Source organism: Athene noctua, chromosome 5 (genome assembly GCF_965140245.1).
Source record: "Athene noctua chromosome 5, bAthNoc1.hap1.1, whole genome shotgun sequence".
Lineage (NCBI taxonomy): Eukaryota > Metazoa > Chordata > Aves > Strigiformes > Strigidae > Athene > Athene noctua.
In genome coordinates, this window is record NC_134041.1 from 6,871,486 (window position 1) to 6,896,237 (window position 24,752).

Genomic DNA, 24,752 nt, shown 5'->3' on the forward strand with positions numbered 1-24,752 from the left:
TAATGAATTGTATGTTGAAGCTCGTGATTCCTAGTTCCACCACCTTTTCCTTAATAGGTATTTTTCCTTCCTTTCTCCAGTTCTATAGTTGTAAGATTGTGTTTTCATTCAGGACAAACTCCCACTGAAATCATTTGCAGTTTTAATAAGGGTCTCGTGATACTCCATCCTGCTTCCTTGAGGATTAGGATCATGATTAAGACTGATATAATATGCAGTCTCTTCATCCTTTGGTAGATAATTTATGTAATTTAAACTTTGCACTGGAGATTTTTAATTCTCTGGAACACTTTCAGTCAGATTGTGCTCTGGGGTGAGGCATGGTCACTGATGGCACTGTCTGCACTTGTGAGGGTAGTGTGGATTTTCAACCTGTGCATTTGTGGGATGCAGTGAGCTTCCATAGCTGCTGAGAGCCTTAGTCAGGGCTCTGCTTTAGCAATAGCTTCTAGCTTCCTAGCGACGCTGTATTCAGTGGCTATATTTGAAGTGACAGATTTCAGCTCACCTTTGTGGTCTTGTATTTTAACATACTAAACCACATTAAGAATCCTTTGCTTTGAAATACAAAGGACTCAGTTGAGTAGCTTTGTTAGGCTGCACATGTTTACGTGTTCCCATATGAATGGACTCATGACAGTTATTGCACCATTCTTCTGGCTTGTACTGCTAGGATAGTCATCTTCCCATGTCAGTTGAGTTCTGTAAGTGTACAAGACTCAAGTTACTGTATGAAGACTGTGAATTCTCTGTTTTGGCATAGAGGTTGCAAACGCTCATTGTTTTAGCACAAACATAACTGTGCTTCTCCGTTGTTTTTTTTTTGTACAGGGAGAAGCATGTCTAGCATGTTTGACAATCAGTGATTTAATTTCTAGCCATTGTGTGTGCATTTATATGGGTAAAATTATACATGTCTATTTAGAAATGCACGTATGTACACACACAGAAAAAATAATGGTATGCTGTTCAAGCATTTCAACAGGTATATTGGCCGTGTATGGAATGTGAATGAGAAATAGCGATCAACATACTGAATTCTGCTAGAGTTTATATGTTTCTGCTTCGCTTCCTGCCTCTAGACATGTTGCAAGTGTCAAAGTTGGAGCTGAGTTGTGTGAACCAGCAGGGATATTTGTAATGAAGTAAAAGTGTAGGTGGTAGGGGGGAGCCTTTTCTTCTCAGCAACAGGTCGACACGCCACTATTCTTGTGCAACAGCCTGAAAACATTCAATTAAAATTGCCATCTAAGCTGCCTGTTCTGTCCTCTGAACAAGAAAACAGGTGGGGGTTTCTTTGTATGTATCTAAAAGATGAAATGTTCACTCTGAGGTAAGAAACACAATTATTTAATAGCAGCAGAGCCTTTTCAGACTTACTTTCTTTTGCACAAAGAAGAGCAGGGACATATTAGAAACGTCTATGCTCATCTACCTAATCCTTTTTTTGCTCTGAGTTCTTCATGTTCTGTTGGTCCCTTTTGAGCAGCATTTCATTTGTTGATACCTTCAACACCTCAGAAGAATTGTCACCTTAATGTGAAAAAGCAGCATCTTCATTTGGCATGAGCTCGAATCTCAATGCAGTAATGGTCGTTTTGTGGCCATGCAGCTATTCACGGCAATGGTGTGGGATGGCTTCATTTCAGTTGCTGTGGCTGCTGGAGATGGCATAACATGGAGTGTGACACTGTCCTCAATTTTTCCTTTACGGTAGGAATTTTTAAGAAGTCCTGCATACTGTTTGGTATGGTCGGTCTTTTGACAGAACAGAGAGGAGACACCATAATGGCAGATACAAGGTGAAACACCAATGCTGCAACATACTTAGGCAAGCTTTCTGTTGGAATTTAAAAAAAGCGCAGGCTTCAGGTAGCAGGAAAAAGTATTTTACAATGAATTCTGACAGTTTGCTGGAGACCTGTATAATTTTTCTTTCTATGATTTTTATCACTCATCTTGGCAGGTTTCATTATGCTTGCTCACTAGGGACTTTCTGTGCCTTTATTTTCCCTATTGATAAGAAGCACTTTTGCAACCATAATCTCTTTTACAAATGGGTATGGTCTCAATGCTGCTCAACTCCTTTATTCTTTGTATAATTTTGTCCCCCTTAGTGTTCTGTGGGGCTTTTTCCTCACTGTTTTGATTAGAATAGGAATAATCTTTGTGAACAAGAGAAAGAAAATGAGCCTGGGAAGAGGAGAAAATGAAAGAGCAGCTGCTGATACAGAGGCTCAGAGCACCCCACGGGTGTGTGCTGGACTTTTAGCCACAGTTGAGAGACTTCTGAAGAGGCTGTGTTTTCATCACTGTTTGGAACCAGCAGGCTCTCGATGGAGCCCAGTGTGCAGTCTCTGAGCATTGCTTCTTCCCAGCGCCTGGGGTACAGAATTGCTTCTTAATTAGCCAGAGAAAGGCAGGGAAGGAGCCAGCGTGCACACGTGCACTTGTACATGAACCTCCCAGTTTCATTTGTACTTGAGCATCTGCAGGAGTGGTGCTGCTTCTGCCAGACCCGATCTCCCCTGAAATACTGGTACGTATGTGGCTGTCGTGCATCAACTCTTCAATTAATAGCCTGACATGGTAGATAATTCCAATTATGGACTCCTCCCTATGACTCTGACCTCTCTGACCATGGGCTTAATGATATTCCATCTTTTCAGAGGAGGAGCTGGAAAGTTACTCTGCTGAACAGGTACCTGTAAGTGCAGCTACTGATGTTTCACTTTTAAAATATTTAATTGCTGGCATGCTTTGGAAACAGCATGCTAGTCAAACAGGTTGCTTCGCCAGAAAATGACTGGGAGGAAATCAAGATAAAAAGCTATTGGTAAAATTCTGTAATCTTCTAGATTTCCCAGAGTACACCAAGCTTTTATACAGTTTATGTAAAATGAAAAAAGCCACTCTGTACAAATAGATTTAATTAATTTAATCTGTGAGGAAAAAAATAAAGTTGGCTTTGGAAGAGGTAATTCAAATCTCTCAACCAATCAGATACAATGTTTTGGTTTTTACAAAGGCAAAACATGTCTAAGTTTCTAGTAGGGCTTTTGATTGTTTTAATCAATGGTTTCTTCCCAGCTTGCACAATATGTTCACTTGTAAGAAACAGCAATGCTGTGGAAGATCACAATAGAACAATCTATGTTTTTTCTCATAATTAAAGTTCCATTCTGTTTCCATAATTACCTAACTATTCATCTGATGTGAAACTTGAAGAAACTGTTCCTGATCCATTATATTCAAGCCAGACAGCAAACTAAACTGCTTTTAAGCAGGATTAGAGAAAAATTTTCAACCTTAAAATCACATTTTAAAATTCTTTTTGCACGTAACTATTCTACTATGAGCCCCTTTTAAATTGTATTTCTTTCCAATAACCACCAAGTGCTTTACAAACCACGATTAAACTTTGTGGTTATTTCAGTACCAAGAGGTATGTGAGGTCCTTCTGCAAAGCAGATCAGGCATGGGTCCTGTAATAGCCTTTTTCTTTATAATTAAGTAACTGTGTTTGCAACAGAGCATTGTTGAAGCAAGTGGGGTTCAGCCAAGGTCTATGCAGCTGCCTTGTAGTGCAGCTTATGGCCATGGTGAACTCCTTACTCATGTGGGGGATCGCAGAGTAGATTTTATATCAGAACAGGCTCAAGTAAAAGCAAGAAGACTAATGGGACAGAGTATAGGAATGAGGTCAAAAAGGTCCCTTATCTGAGCCCAAGCATGGCTTGACTGTTACCCTTATATATGCATAGATACATAGATACATAATTCTGTGAACAAGATTGTTACAGATTTGGCAAAAGTAGCCTGGGAGAGTGTGATTTCAGGAAGAACAAGAGCATGGTCAAGAAGCGTGAGTGTGCTCTGTGCAAAGGGCAGGGTGAGCAGCCCTTAAGGTAGGAGGGCAAAAAGAAGAGATGGGAGAAAAAGAGTCTGATGCCAGGGGTGGAGCACAGCTGCTTCTGCTTACCACACTGTGAGGTAGTGGTAGCAAATTAAGATATTGTTCATGTTTCTCGGGGAGCTTGCATGACATTGCTCATCTGGCAGTCAAGAAACCTGGGTTTTTTTGGCTCTGCTGCTGCCCCATGGTGGGACTTGTAGGTAAGTGGTTAAAAGTGTCACCATCTGCAAAAACAGTGGTGTAATTTTGTCAAAGCTGCTCACAATGGTGCTACTGTATCTTACTAGGTGACTGGGAGTCCATCTGTTGACTGTTGATTGTATTCCTCTTTGATAGACACCAGCTAATAACACGGCCATGAATTGTGTTTGGATTTTACCATTGGGTTAAAAGCCCTTAACTGTGGTACTCTTCTTGGTCTAATTTCTTGCCAGGTTTTTTTTAATAAGTGAGTAAAAGCTAAGCACATGGGGACATTTAAGTTGAATGTTGCTCTTCCGCAATCCTTTATTTTTTTCACACCTCTTTAGCAAGATATTTTCTTAAGTTACTATTTTCTAAGAAGTGTAAGCAAGGAATAAAGCCTAGACATTCAGAAGTGCACAAGGAGATATCTATAGACTCTGGGCTGAGACTTTTGAAAAAGATTACTAGTTTATAAATTCACCTTTTTTGCATTCCTCAGCGTAGGCAGTTTCTTCTAATTTGAATGCCCTAAATTAATGACTTCTAGGAAACAATTTCTTTTGCAGCCTTTACTTCTGCAGTGCTAGTGAGACGGGGGGCATCTGGCCGTGCCTATTGCTTTAATATCATGTACATGCATCAGTAGTTTAGCGAGGGCAGTGAGGTACACAGGCTCTGACAAAAACTGAATTTAAGCAACTTCAAAACCGTCCATGTGAAAGCTTAACAAAAAATGGGAGTTTTGAATCTCTGTAGCCTTCAGGCACAGATCATCCCTTCCATATGTGCTCTCAGATTTTGCATCTTACTGTTCTAATGTGTACTGTAGCTGGACTTCATTGTCCTACGATTTAAAGGTCACTATTGCTACTGCCAGCTGCTCTTGGACTGGGAGCATGGATTTTGGGGTTGCCTAGAAGTCAGCCCATCATTGCAGAAAAGTAGTATGACATTGTGTCGGTACCAGTCACAGTCTGTTCTTTAGTGTGTTTTGAACTATTTCTTGTTACTTTGCATAAGCCAGTAATCTTGGTGGTTAAGGTTTAAGGAGAAATGTTTAAGCAGTATTGTACGTGAGGATAATAGAGAGAAGGCAGAATTTTGGTTGTTCTTTTTCCTTCCTTTCATTGCCAGACTGTGCTGGTGTAAACATTACACCTTGTTTTATTTGAAATGCAGAATTATCCTTTTAAATTATACTTGCAAAGAAATACAGAAAAAGTAAAAGATCTAAACTGTTGGCAGCCTCAGATCACTGGTGGCCTTAATTTGAGCACAGTTTGAGTCCTAATGTGCAAGATTTTCTGTTTATCTAATACTGGCCATTGCATTAGGCTTATGCATACCAACTTGAATATATGGGTGTCTAAATTCTGCATTACAGCTTCTTTCCATAGACTAGTGAGCAAGGAGTTTCCATGTGTGTGGTTCTTTCCTTTATGAGATGGGAACCCATGATATTTTCATCATATGGTATAAAGTATTTATTATAGTTTTTAAAGGTTGGCTTCCGGAGACAGTCTGTGATGTGACTGCATTTAGTAACATAAATCAAAGTCCTTTTCTTTTTGCATATGTTTAAGAAGCTATGAGGCGTTAGTCACAGTGATTTCTAAATACCAGGGAGACAACTACTCTGAAAACATTTCAAATGGAAATAGCTCAAAGGTATAGAATGATGTTTAGAAAAGGCCAATTTAAACTAAAAAAAGTAATCCCCTGCTATACGTAATAAATCGAGGAGATCTCTAAAACTGTGCAAAAGAATTAAAAAAACCAATAATATCTGGGATTCAGGTTCCTGAGTGTGTTCAATGATTATGCAAAATCAGGATCTTCACATTTGTGAGATCAGTTCTTACCTTTTCATAGCCTAACAACAATTCTGCATATTCTTCTCCTTCACTTAAAATTTTTTTTCAATCATCTCTCTTATGGTCCTGGCTTGGGAGAAGTGTTTTTTTTCCAAAGAGTGTAAAGCAGCTGCCACTGGAAGCTGTTGCGTAACACATGTCCCAGAAGGAGTGAATACATCCCTATCTGCTCATCAAATATTATGAGAACTAGGGCTGATGTTTCTGGCTTTCAAGACACTTTTTCTCTCCTACTGAGCCAAGAAAAAATTTTGATAGTTCAGACCCACACATGTGCTGACTTACTTCCTCTGTACTGTAACTACTTAACTGCTTTCCCAAACCCCAGAGATCTTTAGAGATCAAAATCAACTGGATGGAGGGAATGGAGAAGTTTGAAAGGAGGAGCAGTAGCTTGCAGACCTTCAGTGTGATGATTCAGTGCACAGTTATGGCAGCCATGGGTGACACATGCCAACACACACAATACATGGATGCATAAATCTGTCTTTTAAAAAAACATTTGCTACATCTGGAGCTCCTGCACATCATGTAGTATGTAAGTGCTGCCAACTAAAACTATGTTATGAACTGGACCTAGACAGCAGAGAGACTGGACAGAGCAAGTCAGGTTGTTCTGATGGCGGAAAGTCAACAGGAGCATGTGTTATCCTCTTCTTGAATGTGCTCACAGAATTTGCATTTGATTTTCTGTATTCCTTGGTTTGCTGAGACTAGGCATTATTCAAAAATAGGGCAGGAATCTGGATGCTGGGGCAATTTGTAGGCTGGTTTTAGTCTTTTGTGTAGCCTTCCAGTGTTACTTCTATTGGAAAGGCTGATGTAATAAAGTAACGCATTTGAAGATTGTTCTGAGCACACTTCTCCAGGCAGTCAATCAGGATATTGGGGTTATTTCAAACAGTAAGAAATGGTTATTTGATTTTGCTGATTTCACATGGCTACTCTTGTTCTTTTTGGCTTGTGGGTTTTTTTTTTAACCCAACAGAATAAAGAATTCTTTAGGTAATCACACAGTTTTCATACTTCTAGTTGCTTTTGGGGGGGAATATAAGAGATTATTTCCTTTACATTTTGAAGGTTGTACTTGGTTCAGCTCAGCCTTTGTTTTTAACTCCAGCCTGGGGTCATCAGAAGTGTGTGTTGCTCCAGGACTAGACCATAATTGTGACACAGATCAAAATGTCTGCCGGGCTATCCTTTCCCTCTTCTAAAAACAGATTATCAGGCTGGCATCTGTTTTCTGTGGGGAAGATGGCACAGATGCCCATACTGCAGAGGAGCTGCCTCACAGCGGTATAGCTGACCTTTCTGTGAGGAGTAAGATGATTAATGGAAGGTGTGCATGTGCTTACCAGTCATCCCATGTCCCTGATGTTAGCAGACAGGAATGATGGCTTCTTGCTACTTTTGTCTTTAGTGTGAAATGGGGCTGGGCAGGTGCTTTGAGTCTTACAGCGAAGCTTTTACAGTCTGCTAGACCCTTTCCCCTTGAGCTCTGCATGTCTTCTCCCTGCAGTTGGCAGGTGAAGAAATCTATATAAAGACAACTCTGTCTCATTGTCAGAGAAGGGTTTGGAAAGGTTAGGCACTGAGAGTGCAGCAAGTTATTTAAAGTTCTGACATCAGACTCCCTCAAGTCTTATGTGGCTTCATAGGAAATTATAGCTGACCTGCATAGGAAATGAGGTGTACTTTCAACTTGAAAGTCATGAAAATTACTTTATCTAGACCAAATGCAATTTTATCTACTGTTGCCTATATAGGCAACAGAACTTTGTCTCCAAGATCTATTCTACCTCTTTCAGTTACACTAGGTTGGAAAGAAAGTATTCCTGCTGAAGACATTAAAACAGGCATGTACCAGCTCTTAAGAACCAGTGCATTATACTACATTTCTGTGAGCTTTTCCCTCGCTTGCTATCTTGATTGGATTCTTGCAAATAAAGGTAATTCCATCACTAGGTTAGCAAATAGCTTCAGGAGCACCAGGACTAGTAAAGTTTGATTTATTCTCCTTCCCCTCCAATCTCTTCCCTTCCCGTTCATTGATATGCTTGATTGACTTTTTGGTGCATAAGAGGATAAGAATTCCAGTTAAGTTTTCCTCAGCTTCCCCAGTTTCTCCTGCATGGTTGCTTTGTCATCCAGTATAGGCTGAGCTTACTATGTAGCCTTTTGTTCTGTCAGAGTATTCTGCCTAGTCACGTATTTTCACTGAACTTATAGGAGCTCTCCTTGAGACTTCTTATAGTTTTGGGTGGTTTGGTTTTTTTTCATTTGGCCACTGCATTTAGAATTTATGAGGGCAGAGAAATAGATTGTTGGGGTTTTTTTAATTGTATATGGAACCTTTGTTTCCACAGGAAGTCAGCATAAGAACCTATAATACAGAGAGTTGAAACAATTAGTCTAGTTACAAGTGGTAGTTGGATAAAAAAGACATTAAATAAGGAAAGCCAGAAGTATGCATGAAAAATTTATGGCCATGTATATTAAGGATTGTAAGGAATTCTTTAGCTGTATGAAAAACAAATCCTTACAATGTGATACTGGTCAATGAGAGCAAAACAGTAAGCTGCAGTGGCAGAAAATGAGTAAATACTAAGAGTATTTCTAATTTCTGCTCAGAAAGAGGAGGAAGAAGATACATTTGCATATCTAATAACATGCCTGCCACTAAACAGCAGCTATTAAAGTTTTTTTGAAACAGAAATACTGGCAAACTTGCACTGAAAGACACAGCTAGTGAGTTTTCTTACCTGTCTTTTGATTTTTATTTTTTTAAAAAACTTTTATTTCTGATCCTTTTTACAGATGTTGGAACACTTGTGGAAGTTTCAAAAAGTTAGTAAAGGCTGGTATTTTCATGGTAGTTAAAAAGGTTAAACAGACCACAGTACAGAATCTGCCGTAGAAGGTCTGCAGTCCAAGACTTGAGTTCCTAACAGCTACAAAAATACACAGTTCAGTTCCAAGAGGTTTTCTTGTTAGTTTTGGAAAAAAAAACATAGAAAAGCTGATAATGGAATATAATTCCTTAAGATCTAAAAAATTAAAATCTGTCAACATGTTAGGGAAAACAAGAGTTATCTCACTTTCAACTGTTTCTTGATTGAATCATGACCTTGTTAATAAGATACTATGTGTGTTAATAAGCTATGTGTATTTTGTGATATGTGATTTGACTGAAACATAAAGGTTATAAAAATGTAGTTTACAAAATAATTAGAAGCCATGTTAAACAAATTGAAGACCAGGTGCCTGAGAGGTGGTAAAAGACATGGGTAGCTGCTGTAAAGTGAAAAGGTTATTAGATGAGGGGTTGTGAACAATCTTACAAAGCTCACCTGATCACAGAGTTGGAAAATATGCCTTATTAAAAGAGTATTTGATTTACTGGAGAGAGGGTTGAGAGTTGCCTTTATCAATTTATACCTGTCTTCTAGAAAAGAGGTTTAATCACACAGTTGTTTCTTTACCTTGGCAAGAAACAGTGCAATTTGACCCAATGAACAGAAGCTGAAACTAGATAAGAGAACTAGAGATAAAGACTAGAACTAGAGATAAGATACAGCTCTTAACAAGTGGACTCACTTGTCCAGAAATCTTTACCAACTGAAGTCTTTAAATCAAAATAGATACTTGTTTTAAAGATACGCTGTCATTTAACTGGAGGGTCAGTGTAGAGATACAACTTTTTTCCGTGCATTCAGTTGATTTTAACGGTCCTGTACTTTTAAATGTGGGAGGTTCTCTCAGCCAGTGCAAACAGACGTCGGTGAAGCTGCAGTTTATAGGGAAAGACATTTGGCCCAACTGCTGCAAGCTGCAGGAAGCTCTGACACTGGGAGGTACTCCCATCTGGGAATTCGTTGGGCATCCAGATCACTAGGAAAGAATTTTCAGGGCAAAAATAGCCTTGTTTGGTTAAGGAAAAGTAGTTTCTTCATGAGTAGGGGAGACCCACTGTCATTCCTCCTCCTCCCCAGCTGTAGATCATCATTTGTCAATCTCTAAGGACAGTCATAGGTATCAAGAAACCTTTTTATGTTCTGTGATCCTTGGAGATTTGTCTTTCCTTAGCAAATGGAAACCAGCAGAAACCTCTGGGAAGGGGACATGTCACATAGATGGAAAAAGTAACTGGTGAGATTTTTGGTGAGAAGTGTATTAGCTTCCTGATAAGCAGATTGATGGCAGAGTTTTCATGGAGTTAACTTCTGCTCAGTGAAGGATAATTATCTAATATGTATCTGTGTATACTATCTTATATACATTACTTATATCTAATATGTCTATATATACTTCTTTTTGTCTCTGATCCATTCAGAATATCCCAACAGATAGAGAGAGGCTACGTTTTAGATAGAGGAAGGTTTTAGAGCTGGTTTTGCAGCCATGACCTGCTTGAAGTAGGCTTGCTGCCTTTCAGGACTGGGACCACTAAGAAGCTGACAGTCACAGTTAAAGCACACTCCATTGTCTGAACAAACTCTGGCTCATTTTCTTCTGATCAAAAGTACTTGGTGAAAGGTGCAGCTTGGATTCTTTAAAGCATCTCATTATAGGTTATATTTAGAAGTGGGAAGAATATATTATTAATTACAAGGATGCTCTAAAGCAGAGAAGCTGTTTAATCCATGCCCTTGATGAACAGAGAAGTTACTGTACTGAAGGAAGGTTATGCAATTAACAGTATATTCATTAGGAGTTCATCAGATATCAAACTATGCTTATCTTCAGGATAGTACTAGAATATCTGACAATTTCCTAGTTATTGCTTGAGTGATAAGAGCAAGAGGCAGGAACTGCCACAGGAAAATTTATATAATGCTATTTACATGTCTGTTATCTGCCAGTTTATATATATATATTATTTTACATCTCAGTTTACAGGCTAAATACTCTCCTGTTGCCTTGGTGGAAGTGGGGTTTGCTGGGAAGAACCGGAGATGGAAGTTGGCCCCACACATTTCTTGGTTTACAAGGTTGCTAAATGGTCACAGTGTATAGTCACTTACTGTGAGGATAGTGACTTTTTTTTCATACCTTTTGTTCCCACAACACCCCTTTTACCAAGGTAGCTGGCGAGTGGGTTCATCTCAGTATTGTTTTGGATGTTTGCTTTGATCTGTTTAGTATTCTCAACTCCAGTCTGTGTACTAGCTCTGTAAAACAGAGCCATTACTCTAACTTCAGTGATTTTAGTAAGTACTTTCGGTACTTACGAAAGACAATATTTTTTCTGTCTTCAAGTTCAGACTGACATCTGGTAACTGATTTTTATTAATTGTGTGATATAGTCTGGTGAACTGTTTTTTAAACTGTGCTTGAAAACTTAATTCGGAGTTGAGCATTAATTTGCTTCAAAGGAAGTGGAGAAGTCAAGAGCTTAAATGTGCCATAATGTGTATTAGATAATCCACCTTCTGGAATTTCTTTCTGGATTTGCTGTAATAGGAATGGAGCATGTTATGGGAAATACTAGAAGTTAATATATGGGAGGAGAAATAGATAAATCAGTCCTGGTACTGTGCTCAGCTGCTTGTATAAGAATTTGACAAGTGACCAGGGTGATTGGGGCTGGTAGGCTTGTACTAAGCGAAATTACTGCTGGTGAAAAGAATTAATTTTTTTTAGAAACTAATTTTTAACAATTCAGGGTCACAGTGCCACAGATCTGAAGAGAGTCTAGAAAACTCTGTCGTTTGTGTCTGTAAACCAAAACCAGTCAACTTTTGATTCAATGAAAAGTAAATGTGTCTCTTGTCTAAAAGTATCTGTGCAGAGATTGTTCCAAGATGCTTTCAAACTGCTGAGTTACAAAATCACATGGGGAGGTATGGTTGATTTATTGTGTGCTGCAATCTGGAGTATTTTATCACTGAATCTTTAGTGAAGAAAGTTGATGTTAGTAAAGCTGCAACTTATTTAGACCAAAAGCCTAGGAATAAAGAAAGAAAGAAGCATTACAGTATTGCTGCAGATCAGGAGAATATAGTTATTACCTGTGTTTCTGTAGAGAACAGCTCTTTCTGCAGTCTCTGCTAAGTCAGGCCATGAGGGCTTTGTAAGTTGAGTCTTGAGAGTGGGGTCAGGTGTGCCCATGGGATACCCAGGTAACGGGAATTAGGCTGTGCTGCTTAAGCACCCAGCTGACATGGCCAGGCTGATACCTGAATAGATGATAAAAGGCTTGTAATAAGTCACACTTTGGTGGAGGAAGGCTAAGGCAGTCGTTCCCCAGCAGTGCCCCCTTGCTCAGCAAGGCCATCGTAGGCCCTGAGAGCTGTATTCAGCAGCTGAACACATCAATTTGTCAGTTGTGTGGCTGCGTGAGAAAGTTTGAAAGTTGCTCAAAAATCTGTTTGCCCACAAGGCTTTGGAATCACTGATCTAGGGCAGTGAACAAGTTTTCCTTTCAGAAGTTGCATTTCACAGGGTTAATTAGCTGACTTCCATTCATGCCTAGCTTGTGCCGCCTTAACCTCCTGACTCTCATTTCTTCCTTGACACTCTTTCTACCCATAGCATGTCTGTGTTTGAACTTCGCTGATTCCCAGCGACATTGCTACCAGTCCGTGCTGGGTCAGCTGTTACCTTTGAGTGTTTTATTCTCCTAAGGCTTGCCTGAATCAGAATTGTCTTGAAAGCATCATGCATCACTAATCTTCAGGAAACACAGCCGATCACGATAAATTTTAAAGACTGTGCGGAGCCAGACTTAACGTTTTCACAGTAGGCATCCCTGGATGTAGGCAGAGGTAGAGGACCTGTGTTGAGGAACAGTGCTCTGCTTTCAACCATGACAAAAACTCGTGTTCAGTTGGATTTCTGGGCTATAGGAAAGGCAAATTCGCCCCCCCCCCCCCCCCCCCCCCCATCTTTTTGGTGGTTTTTTTTTTCTTTTTTTCCGCCCCTGACCTCACCCTTTGCTGTTAATGCAAAAAGAAGGGGAGACTGAACCGTATTACAACTGCTAATGTGTACATAAACTGACAGAGTAATTACTAATGTAGCCAGTGGTGGGATGGGAGGTTTGACAGGGCAAGGTTGTGTATCACTCACTTCAAACTAGCTCTAAAAACAATAGAGTTTAAAGAAGATTTTATGTTCAGGCTAGAAAAAAATGGAAGTATTCTAACTGACCTTAAACAAAGCTGTGGCGTTGTTGGATTTTTCTAGTCTTTGCTTTTGATTGAACATGAAAAATTCCTCTCAGAAAGGGGAATATGTAATAGCTTTGCTATTAGAAAAGTATCTCTAGAGAAAATGGAGTACTGGGTTCTGCTAACAGGCCTATGTATTTGCAAACAAAGTCAACTGTCAGTTTATTGAATTATTAAACTGTTTGAGATCAGTAGTGCACATTGCTGCTTTAGGTACACCAAGAAGAGGTGGTTCTCCAGCTGTTCTCATTTTTTACTTTGTCTAAGTATTTCCCTGTGTTTATCAGTAATACCTTCTTTCCTCTGTGCCAAGCTAAGGGTGTGACCAACTGATCCCTGAGATCAGGCATGCTCATCATTGAAGAGAAAATAAAATTTTAAGTAGTGCAAAATGATCTGAAGAACTCTAATATAAAAGCTCGTGTTTTCAGTAGCCAGAATACTGTCTTAATGTCACAACTCCTCTTGAAGACAAGTTCTGCCCTGACTTAGAGGTGGAGCAGGGAGAAGGGCAAAAAGGTTCGGTGATTTCACAAGGAGGGACCATGTTAGGGTTTCAGCAGGGCAAGGTGAAGCATCCAGTTGCTCTGACTCTGTCCGCATTCCTCCTGCTTGGCTACGTGGTAGGCTTCAGTGGCATTTGTGGCACCGGCCTGTTTGAAGCCTCTGACATTGTACTTATTTTACCTATAAATACCAACAGAGGCTACTTTCGTGCTGATTTAAGGGAGTACCTTGAACTATTCCTGTAAGCAGATACAAGTTAAAGTTTTACCCCTCTTGAGTTTAAAAGGGCTAGTCTGCCTTATGACTGCTGCTGATAAAAGTAAAGAATTTAATTTTCTGTATGGCTATTGTCTTAAAAATCACTGTAGCAGTAATATCCTTTTGTGACTTAATATAAGGAAGTAAACAGAACAATTGGCAAGGGTCTATTTTGATTGGTGTCTATATTTAATATTGGCCTTCAGGATACAGGCTGGGATGGAGCAGTTGTTGGACCCATTTTGACAAATTCTCAACATGATCTGTGACTTGATTCCTTATTGAGTTTTCCAGGAGATTCCTGAAATCAGCAGCAAATTTCTTGGGCCAGGATTTTTCCATGAATGCTTGAGCATTTCTCCATTTTCAGTCCAAGGTAAACTGTGGATTTGTCTCATCCATGGAGAAGACATTCAAAGGACCAGTTTGGAGAAGTAGGGGGAAAAGTTGGCAGATGGCCTCCAACTTCAGTTAGCTGAAATCCTCATTTTGTTCCCCTCAACAATGAGGTCTGTGCTTCGTAGTGATTAAGCTAGACCCTAGCCTGTAATTACAGGGCTATATTAATTTCTTCTCTGGATTAATCTGAACAAACATTTCTAGTGACCATATGGCTGTGGTGTCAGGAAAGATGTAAAACTCTGTAGCATTTAGAGGTGGCATGTGTGCGGTTCATGGTATCTCACGTGGCTACACACAGTATAACAATGTTTTACTCACATGGAGTTGGACTACACCAACCTTGTTTCTGTTGTGTACCTTTTCTGCCTTGCCTCATGGAGTTGTACTCTTCGTGCTCAGCTCTGCAACAGGATCAACGTCTTCCAGTGCCGTCACACCACAAGTAGGTGGTGGTCATAGTTGTTTTGGATGTTACTCTAATGGCCGTTCACTTCGATTTACCTGAAATGAGCCAAGTGACTTGAATTCAAGGTAGCTCTCATCAGCAGGGCCTGTCAAGCTTATCAGGTAGAGAACAAAAATGTCATCAAAACAGTATCTTGCAAAGCCATGAAATTAATTAGGTGAGACATGCTCAGATGATTGCAGCAAGTGAGCATTTGCTATGTTTACAGAAGGACAAAATGAGCTGAAGTCTTGCCAGTCTGACTGAGGGAAGGAAATGCTTTTCTTATCCAAGTTTGGTAGTTTTGATTTTTAAAGTGGGTGAGTAAGACATAGCAGTCAGGAATCTAAGAAAAATGATGTGCTGGAAGCCCAAGAGTACTAATAATTTCTGTCCAGCATGCTATTTTGAGCTGTGCCAATATTCAATATGCTGGGAAAGGTTTAAAAACAAACCATAAGTGTGCCAGGATTGCTCTGAACTTGGGGTAAAGAATCCCTTCCTGACGTGTGCAGATGACTACAGTTGTGGGACATGAAGCTTAGTTATTTGTTACTATAAAACCTGATGCCATGTGTCTTTTCAGCCTACTAGAGAAATATCTTACCTCTTTACACTGTGCTCAGATACAGTTTATATTACCTATTAAAACTATTGACACTACCCCTGAGAATCATTTTCTTCACTGAGGTTGTAATGTCTGTGTTTGAAACATGCTTTTCCTATAAAAGCTACCTCACTTTTATTCTGACAGTGAGTCTATATTTCAGTAATTAGAATTAATCCTGGGATTTTGAATTCCTGATTATTTCGCTCTAATTTCAGAGGTGATAATCACCAATGTGATAATCTGCACAAAAGCAAGGTACATGCTATCTATTTTAGACATCCAGAACCCTTTGTACAGTAAGCTTATTTTCTCCCTCCAGTTTCTAGGCAGAGGAGTTAGAGACTCATCAAAGGCTCCTAGTGCATGCTGTTACTGTAAAGAAGCCTTTCTTACAAGCACACAAGAATGGATTTAAGGGCTGTACTATTCAGTGCAATGGAGTTAAATCTGTGTAAATCCTTTCCCATTCCCTTGGGAACTTCTGAACATAAGTCACCATTACACAAATCACACTACAGAATCTAACTTTTTATCAGGTGTATCACTCTTAATACTGTTTATGACATGATTTCTTGACCTTTGTAGTATAGTTTCTTAGTAGCCCTTCCTAATCTGTCTTTTGAGTAGTTTATTGCAATTTATGTTCAAAGTTTAAAGGTAGTGGCCATAATTATCTTTTTGTGCAGAAAGAATAGATTTTCGCTATTTCTCTGCCTTTGCATGCTCTGACAAAGGTTATTGCACGTAAGTGTGTACTCACCTACTTAGAAATGTAGTCAGGTAGCAGTAGTCCAAGCTTTCAAGTCCTGGGAATCAGTGTTGTCAGCATGCCCCAGTTCTGACCTGAACAGACCATCCTGTGCTAGCAGATGGATGGATTGGCCTCCTCTATCAACAAAGGCGTCAATTGTGGTGGTGGTTTGGTCGCTTTCCAAGTCTCCAAGTGTTGTAATCCTAATTCACTTAAGCCACTATTCATGACACTCACTTCGGCCTAGCCTGGTTTCAACTGGAAATGTAAAGTTGCCTTTATTTTCTCAGTGATCTCCGGTATATGCATAATACAGATATGGTGAGCAAACCAAATACTGCTACTGCGTGCTGTTGCACTGAGTTTATTAAAAGTTGCAAGTTTGCGTAAAGCTTGCTATCCCAGCAGGCTGATGCCTGTAGCATGTTGCTTTACATGAAAGAAGGGGAAGTTCTCTGCAGAATCCCAACCTTTGTGAAAACAGCTCTGATTAGCATTCCCTGTAATGTGTTCTGTCTTTGTATATAGCCGATGCATAGATCCAAATGCAGGCACCCAGCAAAGCTGTAGGTTCAGGAGAGTTCCTGTGTAGTCACAGTGTGTGTGCTCTGTACACCAGTGGCAAAGAAATTCCTGAGGCACATCTTGCAGGATGAAGTGAAATAAACTAAGCAACAGCAACCTGTCCTGAGCTATGGGGTAAACGAGTGGGTGAATGGGGTAGAAGCCAGTGTTCCATGCTGAGGTGGAAGAAGAGGCAAGGGAAGGAAAATACCAGTGCAGACACTCTCAGCTGTGATAGTAATTTAATGCACAAGATAGATTTCTGAAATGTGTTGCCTATGCACCCTAAATGCTTCAGTGGGAAAGTACAAGTCGGTAGTGAATGGGATATACGTTTATTTTTATATGTAGACTGGGAGTTCTGAGTTCTGAATTTCACTAAGCAATCTCTACCTGTCAGCTCCCTCCTTCTCTCCTGAACAGTTCCTCATTTAACAACTGTGCTTGTTTTGGCTAGAAACATAGAGGTACTAGTCCTGTACACAGGCAGGTATGAACATTTATTTTGTTCTTGGTACATCTCTGAGATAGGACTGCCACCTATGATAAAAGAAGAATTAAGGGCAATATTTGGGAAGGTCCTTGTTAAAAAACATTATTTTAAAGAAAAACTTAAACCACTGCTGGAGGAAAGAGGGAATTTTAAGTTCCATAATACAGGTCATATTGAAAGTTTTGCAGGAACAAAGTATTGACACGTCAGAAATGAATTAAACCGTTTTAGTATGTCATTTTCTCCGTTGCAGAGTGGGTTGGGTTGGGATTTTTCTTCTGAAGAACCTGGGAAAAACACAGGGGGCAGTCTGGAGAGGATGGGGAGTTATTTCAGCAGAGAGAGAAACTGTTCAGACCTGTAAGATGATGTATGTCCACAAAGGCTGTTCTTTTCAGTCTGCTGATGAAAAGTCTTGTGGGTTTCCCACCAGTAGAAGCTGCTTAATTACATTTTGTGTATGCTCTTAGAGTACCTGTTTGGTGAGAACCTGACAAATGGTCTTCTGAAAGTAAATCAATTCTGTTTTCTTGGGCTTTCTTGAATATACATGATGTCCGGAGCCTGAAAAGCACAGCAGTGGCACAAGAGGAAGCAAACAGTGGGGCGCCAGTTAGGCTCTATGGTTCTCTGAAAGACTTTGTAGCCTCCTGTAAAGAAAAAGAAGAATGTGCCATTGGCGGTAGTGAGTAAATGGAACCTTCTTGTCTTCTTTGCTCTTGTCTCCTTATAAATAAACCATTGTTGTCCATCCTTGGCATTTGCAGTTCATTGTGATAAATTGGTCTTGATGTGTCTGACATTTCAACCGAGTTGTTTAATGGTGCTTTTCTGAAAAGGCAGATCTTGCTATAACTTGTATTGGTCCAGAATATATCCAGGGTAAGAGCACTTACCATCACGTACAACGCTAACCCTTTGCTTTCTGGGTGGGTGAAGAGGAAAGTAGGAAGTAAACATTTTGGTCACGTAAGGCCCGGGTTTGTGTAAGCAGCATACAGAAATGTTCAGTCTGGATTGTAGTTGCTAAAAGCCTGTTTCATAGTGTGGACAACATTGAGTCCACTTGCACTGCTGCAGCATCTGGGGGCAGGGAGGAAAAAAACCCACTTCGCTGAAATAACACGGAAATATTTTCATCAGAATTTTGCTCTGAGTTTTATGCCCTGTTATCTGCCAGTGCTTACAAGTTGTTGGCTTCCATGCAATGATTGCTTGGGTGTAGAAACCACTGGAACGCAGAGATTTGATGAACTGTGACCAACAGCAGCTTCTGTTGCTCCTTCCTGCAAGTTCAAGCTTTGATTTACATTTTTTAAATGTCTGTAATTACTCTGTCAGCAAGATGATTAACACAGAGATTGCTTTCCATAAATAGGAGTCTTCTATCCATAACTTTCCAAACCTTTCAGCTTCTCAAAGCTATTAAGCGTCTGCCCACAGTAGCCAGGCAAAAGTAATGCCCGTACTTAAACCTGTGACCAATAAATAACCTTTTTGCTGGTTAATGATCCCACAGTGTTATGATACCATTGTATAATTATATTTCACCTTTTTCAAAATCAGGTGTGTAGTAAGTGTTCTCACCTGTCTTGACCCACTTAGTTCTCAGTGGAGATTTACTGTGAGTATGAAAAAGCTGGTCCTACTTGTCATCAAAACAAATTTTCCTTTCCACCAGAGCCTGAGCAAGAACTAGAACAATTTTGGGGGATGTGGACCAATAACCTGATCAACAACTGTAACTTCTTTTTGGTCTCCCAGTTTTCTATTATGCTAGTCCAATACAAATCTTGTTCTGGAATGCACTGCACAAATGCAGTCAGGAGACAAACTTTCAAAGTGTAAAAGCATGGAAATCCACTTAGAGTAATAAATCTAGTGAGAAAAGTTATTTTTATCTTATATATTCTAAGCATCTGTTCGCTTATGGTGAAAACTTGTTACAGAGTGTGGGACGGCCTAGACTCAAACCTCAGCACAGGGCCCAGCCGTGAATTGGGTGGAGGGGGGAGAAGAGGGGCTCAGTAGGGTGTGAGTGCTCTGTTTCACGTAGCCACATGCAGGGCAGTGGGAGCTGTGACCTCCTTGCCCCAGCAGCACCCTCCCCTCAGCTGGGCCCTCCGAAGCGGCGCCCCAGCAGCTGGAGTTTGGTGCTGAAGATGTTTGGGAGCAGGCAACTGGGTTTCAGTGGCCACAGAACTGCGCACCTCAGAGCTGAGAGGCTTTGGAGGCCTTGATGGAAGAATGCAAAGCCCAGGTGGCTGCTGGAGACCCCAGCCATGTCATCCCTCTGTATGGTATTTGTGGCAGAAAGCCTTATTTTCACTGGCGCTGTTTGGTGGGCCCTTCAGAAAATGAGGGAGCCCTGCTGTTGGGCTTGGGGTCCCTTCCACACAGCCAGGCACTGGGCCTCTCTCACCTCCCCAGGCCTCTTGGGGTGCTTCATACACGTGCCTGTGGCCATCCCTGTCCCTTTCCCAGAAGTTGCTGTCTCCTCAGAGTTGTCACCTTTCTCCTCAGAGGGGCCGATGGCAGCGAGGTGAGGCCTCTGGTGCCCTCCCTCCCTCCCTCCCTGGCTACTGCAGGCCTGCCCTGCCAGAACTGCAGTCTGTAATCCTTTTGTGGCTCTGTACAGAGGTGTTTTTTTAAAGTTATAGAGACTTGGCTGCACGTTTTTACTTCTCAGCATAACATTCTCCAGGCTCACACCTACACGTATGAGGGCTGGGTAAGGCAGGCAGAAGCAGTAATCTGGGCGTGCAAGCCCTCTCTGCTGAGGGGCTGTGGGGCTTCTAGGCCAAATGGACCATTTTAGCTCCATTTTTTTTTCTTGTTTGAGAGGGCTGCTGGTTGCCACTCAGCTGCCACAGAACTTGTTTTCCTTTTTTCCTTCTGTATCCATGAATTACTTGGGCATATTTAATGGTGGTGTGCCCCGGCATACAGGTCTGGGGATAGTGTCTGGAGCAGCTCAGCTGCAGTGAGGCGTGCCAGCTTCCTCGAGGGTGAGGGCAAGCACCTTGTTTTACACCATTTTGCACAGTTGGCAAATGACCTGGTTTTCAGACATGCTATCTGAGTTCTGTGGAAGGACACAAGTGCTCAGCACCACCAAGCATCCCTGCAGTTATGCATTATAAATGTTCAGCTTAGAGGGACCAGGGCTAAGGGGAAAATGTGGGACGTGGGTCCCAGCCTGTGTCAGGGCACCGTTCTGAGCTGGCAGACATGTTGATCCTGGTGGAGTGGTGTTGTGGAACCTTTCCAATGTCAGGTGATTTTTATTACTGACCTGCTGGTAAAATAATCAAAAAGCCTAAGTAAGGATCCCTTTTTTCCTCCACTCTGTAGATCATGCAACATTTATAAATGTTATTTAGGTATGCAGTGAGCAAATTTCAACAAAAATGCTGTCTTTCCTCAGGGTTATAAAACTTCATTACATCTGTTATTAACTCTCTGGCTGTGGCAGGACCTAATTTTTCTTGATATATTGGTTTCCCACAGCTTCTAGAAACTGCTTCTTATAGCACTTCAAGGCGCTAAGACAGAGAAATCCTCGTATTAAATAGCTCTGCTTTCTAAGTGGCTGATTGATGCTTTGGGGCTGTAAGATGGCACTCTACAGCCTTCTTGTGCAGATGAAAAGGGAGAGGTATAATTTTCATCCTCTTTTGCCCAGCACTTGGGAAACTGATTGACTTTGCATAAATACCTTTACCAAGGCAGGGTAATGTGAAAGTTTTAATTCAGAATTTAGGTTCCTCCATTTTCAGTAGACCTGCAGCCATATATAGCATTATCATCATTAATACCAATGGAAGAAATATATTTGAAAACATGTCTTTTTTTAAAAGAGAGAAATCAGTCTGTTTAATAAGCAAATCCTGCCAAACTGGATGATGATTCCTGAATACTAAACAATTGTTTAAACTGTGGAACATTATGCATTCGAGCAGCCTTGTCACAATAAATGTAGATCTGTTGCTCTTTGCACTAGTAGGAAAAAAAAAAAAAAAAAAAAAGAAATTTTGGCAATGCAATAATAAGAGAAGGAGCTTCACAGCTTACTTGGTTCCAGATAAATTTGGCAGATTTTTTTTTTTCCCATAACTGTATTTTTGCGTGTACTAAGGTTTTTGCTTCTGTGGTCTTTCTGTGTCTCCATGTCTTCGATCACAGTCACCTTTAATTTAGGCAGTTACAGTTAACGTGTGTGAGTTCATGCTTGTGCTTACCACTTTGTCTTCATGTTTACTAACCATAATCTGCCTACATCATTAAATTTAGAAATGGCCTTGCAATACCAAATGTGTAAGTAAACTCTAATACTAAAATTAGGCAATTCATTTTTCCTGACTTAATTTGAGGTAGTATTTTTCAGAATAGTTTGTCCAGTACTACTGCTGTTGTGTGCAGGGTGCTAGTGTTTTAATAGCAGAAGCATGGTGTGTGGAGGGTTTGAGGCAGTACAAACAGGCAATGCTGTTGCTGCATTGAGCATTACTCACATGAAATATTGCAGTCCTACATAACAACCAGCTCTAGGCTGTTAGTTGAAATCCCTGTTCATCTATTGAAGCAGCTCTGTCAGTTCATTTTGGTTAAGCTTGAAAATAACTGTGAGAAGTGGTATTTGGTTTATTTGCATGCTCCTGTACAGTTATGTTCCCAGAAGGGATTGGCTGGGCCAGGCACAGGCTTGAAAGGAGAGGAAGGTCCTTGTTTCTGGGAAAGCCTGTGCAGGGAGACCTAATTCAAGAGGCATGTTGCAGAGAGGAAAGTGGCAGCACAAAGCTGGGCACTTCTAGTCCGTGCACAGACTGAGATGGCAAGAAGGTGGGAGAGGGCCACCAGGCCCCAGGAGTGTGTAAAGAGCCACAGGGTCTATGCACAGTTGCTAATCAGGGTCAATGTGATGGCCAGAAGCAAGAGCCTGCCTGCAAGGAAATACTAGGTAGAAGTAGCATGTGAATCTGACTGACTTCTGTTCCTCTCCCCTAATTCCTTTGAGTGTAAAGTGGAGTTTCTGTGATTTTGTTTAATAAACAGTGACGTGCTTTTTTTAATGTAAAAGTATTGTGATCTCTTTTGGGGAATACATATGGGATATGTAAGCAGCCATACCTCAAAATCAGTGTTGACTTGGGATTTCATTACAGTGTGTCTCAGGATTGAGCCATATAAAATAAAAGTAACTTTAAAAGCATAAACAGTGTTAGCAATGTCTAGAACTGTGTTTAACTTATTTTTTTCTTTATTCTTTCAGCCAAGCAAGTATGTCCAGCTGAAAAAATTAGCTGTGGAGACTTAAGCAACAAATGTATCCCATCGTCCTGGAGATGTGATGGGCAGAAGGATTGTGAAAATGGTGTTGATGAGGCTGGCTGCACTCCTGGTGAGTTAGAGTAATACTTTCGTATGTATGCAACGTTTCCCTTCAGGGCTATAAGGGTCCTAGAGTGACTGTTACAAATGGCATGTAAAGGGATGACTTTTCCTGCCAACAAATTCATTCACTCTATGTTTGCAGTGCTAAGCAGTGAATTTTAGAAAAAGAGAGGAAAGAAGGATTCTAGAGTTGGAGCTGACTGAAGAATATAAAGTGAACTCTGTAGAGAATTAAGTATTCTTTCACTACTGTAGCAGAATCTAGTTATTCAGTTTGGAACATGATTATCAAGGTTAATACCCAGATGATGTGGTAAGGACTTAAATAACAATGTTTAAACCTTCCTCTGTGGTAGCTCAGCAGCTTAGCGCCTTGTCCTTCCTCCTGTAGAGTGTAGTCATGTAGACTAAGGCTTGCTTCTGCTGGGATATGATAGATAGGGCTGGATGTTTCTTATTAATAGCTTGTTGGTTTCACTGGACATAGAGAGAATGATGTACTATTTACTCTAACTGATTTAAATTCAGTCCCTAAATGGCCATTGCCTTTTATTAGGCCTTTCTCTGCTGAATGAAAGAACTCTTTAACAGTGTTTTCCCTCTGTGAAAACTCCTACACTGTGTAATCAAGCCATTTCTCAAACTGTCTTTTTGATAGACTAAGCATATTTAGTTCTTTATGCTTCTTGTTGTCAAATATTTTCTTTTGAATGAATGCTTGACTCGTTTTTGTGGCTCCCTTTGGTATCCCAGCTGATTTTTCCAACTTCCTTTTTATACAGACCACCAGAGTTAGGGAATATCAATCTTACCAGTCTGTGCATAAGTAGAATCACCTTTCTAATACTGTTCTGATATAACTCTGTCATTATTAAATTCTTTGTGTGTGAATGATCCCAGGCTATTAAGAAGCTCTCATTCTCTGTGTAGGTATTCACCCATCCATCAATATTTCTGGTGTTGCATGTGATACCAGCAATGTTATTTCTACTTCCAGATTACTGGTGAAAGGGCTGAATGATTACATGAAAGCACACATTGAAAACTGAATTTTGGGCTCTAATACCTAGGCAGTTCATAATCCACATTATATCTTTTCATTAAAGCTGTGCAGTGAAATATGTTTTATGTGAATGTTTTGTGGTTCCTGAGTAAAACTGTGGATAAACTTATTTATTTGCAGTCAGCTTTATCAAACAAAATCTTACCAAAGATTTTACTGTCTGAGCAACCTGTTCCAGTGTTTAGCCAGTCATTGTAAAAATATTTTTTCTTTGTACTTTTTTACTTTTTCCTTTGTCACAACTTGTGCCCATTGCCTCTTCTTTTGCTGTGCACTTTTGAGAAGAGTTGGCTTCCAGCTTCACTGTATCACCCCTTTAGATATTAGAAAATTGCAGTAAGATCTCCTTCTAACCTTCTCCAGGTTAACTAAGCCCATTTCCCTCAGTCCCTCCTTGTATATCATGTGTTCTAGCACCATGACCATCTTGCTGGACTTCCACTGGACCCTCTCCAGGTTTCAAAGGCCTTTCTATACTGTCACAGAATGGACATAGTATTTCAGATACGCCTTAACAAGTACCAGCTAGAGGAGAAAAAACACTTCCCTCAACCTGCTGCCTTACTCTTCCTGGTGAAACCCAGCGTGCAGTTTGTTATGCATGAAGCTCAATATGAAGGTTCGATGCGACTCACTAATCCAGTTAACCGCAGATTAGGCACACAGTTTTTCAAGCATCTTCCATATTGCACATGACTTGGAGGTGAGGGGTAATAGTAACAGGTTACTGTGCTTGTGCTGAGCCTGTGAGGTATGGGTTGGCTCACAAGGAAGAGGCATAGTTTGCCTTATGTTGCCTCCTGTTTCATGTGGAATTAAGTGCATGTACATGGATAATTCCTAAGAAACTATTGTGATGTGGTAAGTTGGTGATGTGCATAGATCCCTGGTCTCGTGTCCTTTAAGCTAATGATGTTTTGGCAGTTTTCAAGTGTCCTTTATTGTTTTCTGTGTGAAACTTAGTGTTCTGTCTATAGCTTATGCGCTTTTTTTGCCTTTGAATGGGAAGCTTGAATTAGAGACCAGTTCAGAAGATGATTGTAACTGCTATTGGAAAAAATACTCTTTCCCCAACATGAGTTAGTGAAATTAAAACATTTTTTACACTGGTGACTGC

General features: G+C 40.4%; 1 protein-coding gene across 2 annotated transcripts in view; it reads left to right on the forward strand.

Moving 5' to 3' along the window:
• The window catches only part of LRP8 (LDL receptor related protein 8), a 190,574-nt gene that overhangs the window by 121,633 nt on the left and 44,189 nt on the right, over positions 1-24,752 (forward strand). For both annotated transcript variants that reach the window (XM_074906184.1, XM_074906183.1), the window contains exon 4: positions 22,451-22,579. In XM_074906184.1, coding sequence (XP_074762285.1) covers positions 22,451-22,579 — 129 coding nt within the window. The remainder of the gene's footprint in view (positions 1-22,450; positions 22,580-24,752) is intronic.